Here is a 12,468-nt window from a genome sequence, read left to right as displayed (position 1 = left end):
AGCATATTAGCTATCAATACTTACTATGTTTTATAATGTGTAGCAATGAACAATATACATAATAAACCAGTGGTTGGAAGTAGCGCGCTACAAGCAGCGACGCTACTGTAGTAGCTACATTTACGCTACATTACGCTACTGTAGTCGCTACTGTAGCGCACTACTTTTGAAAAAAAGTAGAGTAGCGAGTAGTTCACTACAAAAAAAAGTAGTTAGTAGCGATTTCTAAAAACTACTTTTAAATAAAGTTTCCAAAAAAATAAAAATAAAATAAATAAATAAAAAGAAAGAAAGAAAGAAATTAAAAACGAGGATTCAAAAAACCTGACTGATGCAAGCCTTACGCGAGTAAAACTTGCATCAACCAGATTCGTAAGTCTCTGAAAAATACGAGCTGACATCAGACATATTTTGACGCCATATGTTCTATCTGTTAGACGCCATTAGTTTGTTTGGCATCGAAATGTTCACATTTCCCTAATTTTTTCCTTCAGCAGAGCATGGCTTAGAAAGAAAAGAATAATAGATAACTGTCAAGTAGTACTCCGTTTGTGTTTTCTGTCAGAATAGCAGAGAATGTCCCGTGGATGAACATTTTAGATATCAATGAGATTATTGAGCCAATATCCTCCTAATGTGGAAATTACTGTAAATGTTATAGAAGAGGATGACAGGGAACTGCCCTCTGGCTGGCTAACAATAAATATTACAGTGTCATAGAAATGTATAATAACGGAAATGTTTCCGTTTCGTGCAAATATGCCTGTTAAAGAAAAGGTATTAATGTCTTCCACATTTACACTGAAATCTCAACTTACGCTAGGGATGCGACTCCCCACTTAGGTTGAAATTTCGCGTTCAGAAAAAGAGAATTTATACGATTTTTTTTAAAGAACATACCAATTACTGTAGACATTTGTAAACATTCCTCAAACTATTTTAACTCATTTCATAACTTCATTTTTCCCAATTTAAACGTAGAGAACTGAAATTTTATTGTACTAAAAGAAAAAGCTGTGTTATTCAATAAAAATACGGCTAGGGTGCACAAAATCAATAGGAGAGAATGGCATAAAACAGCGTTTCTTAATTTCTTTTATTAGTGGAACCCTTTTTAATGCTCACTTTTTTCGTGGAGCCCCTGGTGTTTCAATAGTTTGCAGCCAGTATTCTGTTTCGGAGAATGCCCCGTTCTTACCTCAAAGAGACTATCACATTAACTATTTGTCATTAAATCGCTAATGAAATACATTTAACTATAGAGCATTTTAATTATTTGAATGATTGCTAATTACTATTTCTTATTGCAAAATACCAGTACACTCCTATTTGTGATTCTGATAAATACTCAGAAATTTTAAAAGGGACAAATATCCTCAGAATTTATGCATGTTGTATGATTGAAATATCTTCTTAATTAGGAAAAGAAATATAGATGTACTTTACCTACAAAAGTGTTAATAATTCACTGAAATGTACGTAGAAAAAGTTTTTAAACTTAAAAATTTTTAAATATCTCTTATTTTTTAACATTTTTTTATTTATTTACAAATTAGAGTTTTTGATGTCACTGTGTGTTCCCTCAGACAGAACTAGAGTAGATGTATATATAGGGGCCTTAGACAGAACTAAACCATTTAGACCCTCGTGACCAGAACTCCTCCTTAAATTGGTCATCACTCGTTAAATGCTTAAATCGTCCTTTCCACTGCTGCCCTAGATACTTTTCACTCCAGAATCTCCCGTACCTGCCACTATTAGTGGCTTAACCAGTTGCATGGAACCCTGAAGACAGCTCTGAATTTTGGAACCAGACCGGTAACCGAGCAATCTCTGGTCCAGCACCCCCAGAGGTATCGTTTCACTTGGAAGACTTTGTGACACGAGCATATTTAACGTCTCTCAGTCACCTTCACCATTAATGAAGACTGTGGATCTTCGACCAGCGATTATCGAACCCGGGAACCTCCGGTCACCGATATGCCTTACCGATCAGGCCACCACGGCCTTGCCATAGATACTGGGAGAACGGCTAGTATCAAGGGCAAAATATTTGAAATTGATGTCAAAAATCGTAATTTATGGCAATATTTGGTAATGTTGTAGGAGAGAGATTTGGGGCGCGTTCCAAAAATTTGTTCACCATTGAAGTCACTTTTAAACTATTTTCGGGGATATTAGGGAGTTAATAGCTTCTTCCGAAACTTTTTCAAAATTGAAGATTTTAACACCCAGTTTTATGTTATCTTTGGGGACATTAGCTGAAAAATAGGCGTTTTGGGATTGATCTCGATAAAATTTCGAAGTTAAAACCTTAAAGATACTATTTCATGCTATTTTTGATCAAAAATTTGCATTATTTTAGGCGGGAAATAAACTTGTTCTCATAGTGGCTATTCCAGATGAGTAATAATGCTTAGATTAGTTGCGAAAGTGACAATTAAATGTATTTTTTGAAAAGGCGTTATTTTTAAGTGACAAATTTAAAAGGTGCAGGAAGAAAATATACAAATCTCATGGAACCCCTGAGAGAGCTCCGTGGAACCCTGAGACTCCGCGGAACACAATTTAAGAAACGCTGGCATAAAATAAAACAGTACAGTACGTATTAAAATGAAACACTACAATAGTACAGTACAGTAGACACAGTAATTCGACGCACTTTTCAGTCGTTCAAGAATATCGAATTTTTTTTTTATTTCTTTAGTTGTCCGAAACTTTCTATTATTCCTTTTAAAACGAGAGAAAAACAGCCCGCTTATGTGAAATAATGTTTCATCAACTTCATTTTAAGAATGAAAAAGATGCGGAGTGACGATTTGTAAATTAACAAAGGGATGTTTTGACTAGTGGGGTACTTTTGCTTTCAGTGATGCTAAAAGGAAAGTTGATTCACGAAACTAATATGTAGTACCCACTAAAGAAGGTGATACTTAAGCCTCGCGATTCCCTTCCGAAAATTTTCGTGTTACGGGGTGAGGAATTCGCGTTAGCTCCAAAACTCGTTAGCTCGCTATTCAGCCATTTCGTGGTAGTCGACACTTGCACATTGAAGTAAAATAAGCATTCTTAGTTATGTTTCATATTTTGGATATTTATTAATATTAGATTATAAATACTGGTACTGTTTGGGATATTTTTAGAATTTCTTTTGTTAAACTGATTGAGTGTTGATGTATCAACAAAACAAAAGTCAATCATTAAATATTGTAAGTTTTCAAGATCATTTGGTAAAATTGAAAAATGCTCTTATTTCATTTTATTAGTTACGTAAGAAAGGAGATGGTGTCCAGGTCCGGACCCCTAGCTTGAAACTCAAAATCAATTAACTAGTTTTTACAAAAAATATAAGTGCCTGTAAAATTAACTTCTATAGTGAAAATTTAAGTTTTTCTCATTCGTTTAAAGATGGTTTTAACCGTCTAAATCAATTTTATGTACATATATGTATGTCTATATAAAATTTTAACCAAATTATGACTGCATACTGCATCTATTAAATTTTCAAGTAGCCGAGTTGCACTTCTTAAATGAAATATTCACTGTCAGGAAAGGATTAAAAACTTGAAAGTTGAATTCCTTCAACTTTTTAAATCCTTTCTTGTATCGAATATTTGTCGTAAAAATCGTAAAAAATGTTTGGAATGACCAATTCGCTTGGTAAAGGAATGAAACAATAAATATATAATTATTAGTAATATTTCATTTTCAAACGAGTCAATTTATTAACCTAAACCAGTTTTTTAATTTTTTCGTTCAATCCTCAAACGGTGTGTATGTGTATGCTTTTTATTTATTTATTTTTTAAAAAGTAGCGAAGTAGCGACTACTTTTCAAAAGTAGTTTGTAGTTGCTACATTTTGAAAAAAGTAGTTGTAGTTGTAGTTAACTACATTTGTAGTAAAGTAGTTGTAGTTGTAGTTCGCTACAAAAAAAAAGTAGTTTTTCCAACCACTGTAATAAACTTACAGTAAATTACTAACCTACAGTAATCATGAACTATATCGATAATAATCAAAAAATATAATACCTTTAAGTACTAATGGCATAAGTTATAGTAATTAAAATACAACAAATAAATTAAGAGTGATTATTTATAAAACTTTTTAAAAACATACTTTTAGTTTAAAAGATGAATAATATGTAACATTTGTCTTGCAAAGATAATTAAGTTTTTTAATCTTCATGCATTCAATGTCTTTAACTCGAAAATGTTGGCTATACCCATTTTATCCTGTGCAACTAAAAGTACTACAAAATTTTTGTAAATATTAAAATTTACTTATTTTTTGAGTTTTCTGATAGAAAAATTCTTTTTCTATCAAATCCAAATAAAAAACTTCCAAAACTCTTCCTGTAAATTTTTCTAGAAAGAAGTTTATCACTCACTATAAACGCATTGCTTTGTGTTCTGAAAAATAAAACTGTTGCTAAGCCTGGTAAATGAGTTGCTGGATTTTTTTTCCTCAAGTCAAAATATTGCTTGATATGTAAATATTTTCATCATATTTATTTATTTAAAAAAAATGTTGTCCAGTAGAATAAAATCAAGAAAAATGCAACTATACCCATTTTACCCAGGGTCCCCCTATTCAATTCAGTAGAAGCTATGAATACTTAACAATAGAATGTTTTTGTTAGAACCTAACTTTTAAATGTTCATAAAAAGTTTTTACTATTTTAGTATATGATATAATTTGCAGAATATTCTTTTGCATGCAATTAAAAAAGCTACCAAATGTTCACTATCACAATTAGATACATTCAATAATATTTATTTCAAAACATAAACATTGAAAGCAAATAATAATAATGATTTTTTAAAAGTAATTAAACACAACAATTATTTTCAGATACAGGGGTGATTGTGAGTTCATCAAAAAATACCTGAAAGTTTCAAAAGCAAGACCGGGAGGGGGGGGGGGTAATCTTTGACCCTTATTACTTAAGTGCACCTTTGCCATAGTATTAAATAGTTCTGAGTCAAAATATTGTGTGTACATGTGATTAAAATTTTAATGGGTTACAAAGTTACTTTTGAGCTGGTGTTATACAAATTATCTTGACATTTATTTGTCCATCTTAAGGGAAAGGTGTCCATCTTAAGGCTCTTGCAGGTATATTTGATGAGTATTATATAATTTTAAAAAATTGCGGAGGTAGGGAGATAAAACCATAACAAAAAAAACAGAATTCCGGTATTTTCGGACATAAAAATACCAGGAATACGTCCGAAAATGCCGGAAATTCGGTAAAATACCGGAACACAATCACCCCTGCAGATAGTTCATTCATTTAAGAAATAAAAGAGAGACAGTGAATTCAATACACAAACAAAACACAATTTACTTTATTTGACAAAGAGTGTGTCAACCAACTTTTATCTGCAAGTGGTTGCATGCATTTTTAGCAAACTTTTACAATCAAGGTTTTCTCTCTCCCTAATTCTTTAACATTTGTGGCTAAGAAATATAAAATATTAATTTTACCATTTGGAATTCAGCAATCTGTTAGCAACCTTTTCAACTAACAAAGACATGATTCTATTATCTGAAGAACAAAAATGAGGTGTAAGAAATGAAAAAATAATTGCAATTAAAAATTGTGAACAATTTTAACAACAACCATTTTAGAACTTATGCACTGGACAAGCCAGTGAAACTTGACCTGACGTGTTGTATGAGGTAAATATATTTTCTCCGCTCCCGTCTCATTGTCGAAAAAATATTGGGAAGTTTAATAATGACTACTGGCATAGGCAGCTTGTATGGGGGGGGGGGAAAGGGGCAATTACCCCTTCACTTCCAAAAGTCCACTTTTCAGAGTTAAAAATAAGTAATTGACCGAAAAATTATTTTTTACAGGAAAGAATGATTCATCTCGCAAAATTAAAAACTAAACATTCCAAAAAAAAAGAACTTTCTCATCTTATTTCTTAAGAACGCAATTTGGAAATGGAAGGGTAAAGCCTATGGTGGCCATTGGTCTCGATTTTTGATGTCGTATTCCACATTTTTAGCAGTTATTTAGTCAGTAATATTAAAAGCTCAATTTTACAACAACAAAAAAATCAACTTCAGCCATGCACGCCCCCTAACTTCTAAATTCTTTTGATCCACCACTTTTTTGGTGTACCAGCTGCCTCTGTATGACTACTGGTATTATAGGTGGCTTCTGTACCAAAATAGTGATAGTCAAAGAAGGATGCGAGGACAGGGAAAGTTTGGTAGTCCGTATAATTAACTTTATTTGGAAAATTAGGTTATATTATTAGATTTTAACATTATCATTGGTTAGAAAAAAGTGAGCAAAATCGTATGAGCCGCCTATGATTGAGATAGTGAAGGTGGCTATGATATATTAAGCAAACAAAAAACAGAGGATTTCAGATGAATAGCCTAAGTATTACTGACAAGCAGCTAAATCATGCACACTCAAAATTCGATTTAATAGGAGGGGGTGTCATCATTGCAAATGCATAGTTAGTCATTATGACTACAACATTATCTTTAATACTCTTTCAATTTCAGGTTGTTGTCGTTTTTTTTTTTTTTTTTTTGCTGTACTTATCATTTTTCCCAGTTTAATGAAATTCTATGAATTTTTTTTTTATTTCTATGTTTAATGGTCAGTTATGCATACATTAGCTTATAAATAGGAAAAGACATTAGGCTCTTATTTAAAACCAGTCAAAAAATGTTCTTTTTTTTTTTTTTTTCCATGCATAACACAAATACATAAATGATGACCGACAACAGACTAAGGGCCCAGCTAGGCTGGTCTTAGTCAATTTATCAAAACCGAACAAAGATCAAGAGCCCTCTTAAACTATTCACTTTATTGCAAGTGACAGCTGCTTATGGTAAGTTAACAATTCCAAATGCGTACAACGCTGTTCAAGTATTAATTTTTCCTGATTTCAAGATTAACTTGGCAAAGCAAAAAGCTTAAAGCAATGACCACTGGTTTTGCCATCTGTGCACAAATTTAGCCCATAAATGTCCTACATCAGATAAAATGGAAATAAAAGTTACTCTTACATAGCAATAGTCTTGGCAGGACAGTTGAAACTCCCATTAGCTTTATACTGAAAGCTGGCAAAAGTAACTTGAGGCGGTACAGTATAATGGAGTAATTGCACATCTTTATAAGCTCTAAATGGAAACAACTGGCGAGCTTCTAGAATCTGAGTTTGAACTGAATCTATAAGTATAAAAAATACGCATATAACTCTAAAATAAATAAAACAAGTGTATGACATTTTAATAAATGTCATTAATATTTCAGTATAAATGTAACTTTACCAAAAGCAGTAATAGCTAAGAAAGTTTAGCGAATACATTTTAAAGTTTTAAAATTTAATCCTATAAAATATATTAATTTGATAATCGGGAAACTAGCTTTCTATATTTTCTTACTTTTTAACAAGAAAATCACCCTGCAGTTGGGAGAGAGGAATCTGAGAAAGAAACATTTAGCTTGTTATAAAAATAATGCACATTCCAAGTAAATTGATTCAAAACGCTGCAGTTATGAAAAAAGATAAATTTTTGCTTTTTAAATTAAAGCTGGCTAAGCAGTCTGAACTGATCTTTCTTCACCTAATGAAAAGCTGTCAACCATGACATCGCTCCTATCAAAAGTTGGGTTCCCCAAAACACTTTTCCCAACTACAGCAATGCACACAAATGCTAAATCATAACCACCGATTCCTTCGATATTATTTAATTTTATTTTTTTTAAAAAAAGAACAATTTTTTTAATCGTTTTGTGGCAGCAGGATGTGTTTGAGATACACCTGGTATAGTGGGGCAACCAGATATATTTTTTTCTTTTTTTGGGGGGGGGGGGGGCGGGCACATTGAAAATTTTCTGATATGAAAATTTTTTTCATCTAACAGAAGAGGGCGGGTCTGGGGGTTCTCCCCCATAATTTTTTTAAATTTGTAGTCTTAAAAACGCAATTTTAAACTTTCTCTGCTGATTTTAGGGGGGAGGAGGTTCAGCGATCTCAGCGAAAATTTCTAGAGATTGAAGCCTTAAAAACGCGATTATAGGCCACATTTAGACGTAGGGGACGTAGATATCGACGTTAGGGTAAGTGATGGAACTCAGGGACTGTCCCGATCAATTTCTTTCTAATAGATCGAAATCAATCCCTCCTCCCCCCTGTAAGTTTTCGAAATTGAAGTTTAAAAAATTCAAGTGTAGATAATCTTTGAAGATTTTTCAGGAAGAAGGTTCTGGTGCTCTGTTTTGGAATCTTTTTCAAAATTTTGGTCATAAAAACTTAAGCAATGAATTATATTCAGGAGCTTTTCCACATAATTTTTTTTGTAAGTATGGTTAAAAAACCTGATTGTGCATGATGTTAGAGAAAGGCGGTATAGGTACCCTTTCTCCAATATTTTCTGAAAGTCAAGTCTTAAAACTTAGATGAAAGACCATATTTTGTAATATTAGTAGGGCCAGTAATTTTCAAAGATTAAAGCAATTTTCGATGTAGCTGAGTATTGGAGGCTTCACCTGGAAATGTTGCGAAATTAAAGATCTGGAAATGAAAAATTTCAGATGTTCCATTAGTCTCATGTTAGTAAGAAATTAACAATAAAATTATCTGGAATGGATTCGTTTCTTCTCTTAGTGCTATGTATGATTTTCGACACCCTGTTAACTACTAACTACAAATATCTATACATCCTAATGGCAGGGGTCTGCTCTAAATATTGGTCAATGAAAGGGATCAACTAACTAGAAAGTTTGGGAAGCCCTAGTATAGAGCAAATAATGAGAAAAACTCGTTGTTACCAATTTTCATAGCGGTTTATTGCTCTTGACCTAATTTTGTTAGCGGCTATTAATGAAGTGCTAAACTAAACATACACCGAGTACAAGCTTTTTTTCTTATGAAATGTCATTTACATTCACTATTGTCAAGTATGTCATCTGTACTGATTACTATTCTTTTAGAAATTGCTCATCCAAGTAGCGGATTTGCTCAGCATTACAAATTTTGTCACACCCGTCACAACACAAAAAAAAAAAATCCTGTTTTGTAAAACAATTTATCATTATATCATGTATTAAGTTTCATTTGAATGTCTTTTACTGGAAAAAAAAAATACTATAGTAATGAAACATTAAAATATTCACAGGAATTTCTAGAAATATGAGTGCAGGTGAAAACTCATGTCTCGCAAATGTCACAAGATTTTAAAAATTTCTTTAAAAAAATTGAAAAATCCTGCAGTTTGGTTTTAACTGGATCATTCAAGCAAATGCATAATTAAACACGATTAAAAATACTTTGTTAGTATTTCTTAACTGATATAGTGCTCAAAATGTTGGTTTAACCAATAAAAATAGTGTCTGAATGTCACACCCGTCACAATGGAATTGTGCCTATTTGACGTTATTTCTTATTTTACTTTTTATGCACAAAGGTATTTATTTAACTTAGAAAGCTGTATGTTGTTTCTTTTTGTACCCCTGCCAGTGAGACATTTCCATTGGAAAATGCTAATGGATTTCATTTGTCATGTAAACTTTGCTTAACTTTTTTTTTTTTTTTTTTTTTGAATTTTTCATTAGTTAAAACCAGGATGTAAGAATAGGCGACTAAAAGTGTAACGGACCAGTGAAAGTTAATGATAACTGATCCATTGGAGCAGTGATTTATTTTTCTGAATTTCTGCCCCTAATATAATATGAAAGTCATAAATTGCCCAAGTGATTCAGAGTTCTCCCCCCCCCTACACACTCATACAGTTAAAATCATTCTGCCTCTATTCATTTCTAAGGAGATTCTTTTTTCTTTCAACAAAGTACTTAGTCTACATATTTAAAAATTATGCCATATCAATTATAATCAGAACTTCCATGCTTACTCCTTTTCACAAGCAAAAAGAAGATACAGAAAAAATCATGTTGAAATAAATATAAGAAAACGAAATTGAATACTGACTAATGATGTAACAGAAACTGTATTAAGTTTGATAAACAGCAGCAAATGTTAAATGTGATATTTGTTTGTTTTAGTAAAATTTTTATCGTCATAATTATCGTCTGAAAAATGTTCCGCATTTATCTTGCAAAAGTACTTACACATTTTTTTCCTCAACAACAAAAAAGTATCAATAAAAAAGATCGGAAATTATTCTCAGTTATCAAAATCTACAAAATGTTCGAAACCAGAGCAACGAAAATAGATTTATTAATTCCACAAGAGATATTTTTTTTTCTCACTCTCTCTCTCTCTCTCCTTTTTTTTTTTTTTTTTTTTTTTGAGCAATACTGTAACAAAAGCTCAGCAAAATAACTATATTAAGGATATGAAAAAAGATTCAAAGATTATATTTTGATTTTCATGTTTCCCTACTGTGCAAAATAATAATCAAGAACAATGAAAAATGATGAAAAAACTGAACAAATCTAGATAAATTTCGTACCACAAGTGGTCTTTCCTGCTATGCTTAGTAAACAAACAAATAATAGCCTAACAGACATCGCGATTTTTAACCATCATCTGTTACCACAATCGAAAAGAGACTTCATGCTGATTCAAGAACATCAATCTCTTATCAAGGCAAGTGATTTCATTACAGAAAACAATTTTGACTCGAAATGTCAAAATTTGTACTTGCAAGGTTCTAAAACCTAAATGACTTATGCATTCCTGTCTTGAGCCTTGAAGTTAAGGATCTTTTTACTATGAATTGTGAGTTCTTCATGTGACGTCAGCTTGGCATTTCTAACACTTTCAGTGGCCGTACAGTAACCCTATCTCCGCCATATTGGAGCAAGCGTACAACATGGAAAGTTACCTTTATTGGTAATCATTCGCCAAACAGGGAACGAGAGAGACGGAGAGCGAAGGTGAACATTGGCGAAATTTTGGAAATAGTTGGCGTGGTTTCTGAGTTACCTTAATGACGTCATATACCCGGCCTACACAATGAAATTTTAAACTAACGCTGCCATCTAGCGGCTAGATATGCAAACAGTCAAAAATTTTATTTGCCGACTCTGACTCCGACTTCTGGATTTTGAAACGTTCGACTCCGACTTTTTTATTTTTATTTTTTCCCAAATCCCCCTTTCTCATGGGAAGGGGGGGAAACCCCTAAACAGAAGTTGAAATATTTATTCCTTTTTATGAAATTTTCGCGTTGTATTTTATTGTAAACCTAAGATGTATACAACGTTATAAATTCAATTTGAAAATCAAATTATCCAATAGTTGCGATTTCTAAAGTGAAATTGCTTAAAAATCCTACTTTAAAAAAAATTGAATAGGATTAATTTGCTCCTCTTTAATGATGTAACAAAACAGATGTCGATCAAATCCTGTGCTTTCAATTTTTTAAAGCTGTAACTTGAGGGTTTTTTTTTTTTTTTTTTTTTTTGCTTAGTCAAAAAACTTTTCTTGATTGCGGAAGGTCCTCCCCTCCCTCCCATCTGAAGGGTACCACCTCAACTTAATCTCAGAGTTTATAAAAATTGAAATACTTTAATTCTGCAAAATTTCCCCTAAATATCCCCCGAAATCTTAAATTTCATCTTAAAAATGTCAACGAAAATATTGCAGGGAGAGGTTGGGTACATGTACGTTTGGAGAAAATTTCACCCAAAATGCGTCTGTATACAGCTTGTACGAATAGCTTTTACTATAGCTACATTTCTTGACTAAATTTTTAATTTTAGTTTTATTGTCCAGCAGCTTTAGAATTAACCTTATAATAAGTAGATTTTATGATTAACTACAATTATTGAGTGTTGTAACCAAGAAATCATGTACTGATTTAATTTTGAAATTTTTAGTGATAACCAAGCTTTCTGAAATAAAGTCTTTAGATTAAAATATATATATATATATATATATATATATATATATATATATATATATATATATATATATATATATATATCTTAAATACATAAAAATCTTCTGTGCAGACGTTTGTCACCATAAGGCTTTAAAACAGCTGGACCGATTTTCATCAAATTTTTTGTGAGCAATTAAGTTGTGGCAAGCATGGTTTCGAAGCGCGATGGATCGAATCGGAAACGTTTTTGTTAATTAATTAATTAATTTAAACATTGGATGGGTTTGGCTAGGGTAGACCGACCATCCCAGATAGCATTTTTTGCTTGCAGCAAACTTGCAACAAATTTGCTTTGCAATTCTGCAAACTTGCATCAAATTGGATGAGACAAGTCTGCAAGTCAGATACAAACGAGATGCAAGCTTATGCAAGCCTTGCTTTCCCCACGAAGTGAACTTGCAGCAAGTTTGTCCTGCAAGTCTTATCAAGTTTGCTGCAAGTTCGTTGCAAACCAGTAGGAAAGTCATTTTTGTGGTATCAAACTTGCTGCAAGTTCAAAGCAACTGAAGCTTTGCTGTGACAAGTTTGCTTCAAACTGAGCTTTGTCATATCAAATTTGCTACCAGTTCATATCAAATTTGCA

The 12,468-nt window shown here is 32.2% G+C and overlaps 1 protein-coding gene across 1 annotated transcript in view; it reads right to left on the bottom strand.

Moving 5' to 3' along the window:
- Positions 1-10,890, bottom strand: part of LOC129218070 (post-GPI attachment to proteins factor 6-like) — a 57,378-nt gene extending 46,488 nt beyond the window's left edge. Inside the window, exons 1-2 of the mRNA XM_054852259.1 lie at positions 10,824-10,890; positions 7,041-7,203 (exon numbers count right to left, since the gene is read on the bottom strand). Of these exons, the coding sequence (XP_054708234.1) occupies positions 7,041-7,203; positions 10,824-10,839 (179 nt within the window). The 5' untranslated portion in view covers positions 10,840-10,890. The remainder of the gene's footprint in view (positions 1-7,040; positions 7,204-10,823) is intronic.
- Positions 10,891-12,468: the final 1,578 nt, after the last annotated feature.

The sequence above is a fragment of the Uloborus diversus genome, chromosome 3 (genome assembly GCF_026930045.1).
Source record: "Uloborus diversus isolate 005 chromosome 3, Udiv.v.3.1, whole genome shotgun sequence".
NCBI classification, from domain to species: domain Eukaryota; kingdom Metazoa; phylum Arthropoda; class Arachnida; order Araneae; family Uloboridae; genus Uloborus; species Uloborus diversus.
This window is presented reverse-complemented; position numbering and strand designations above follow the sequence as displayed.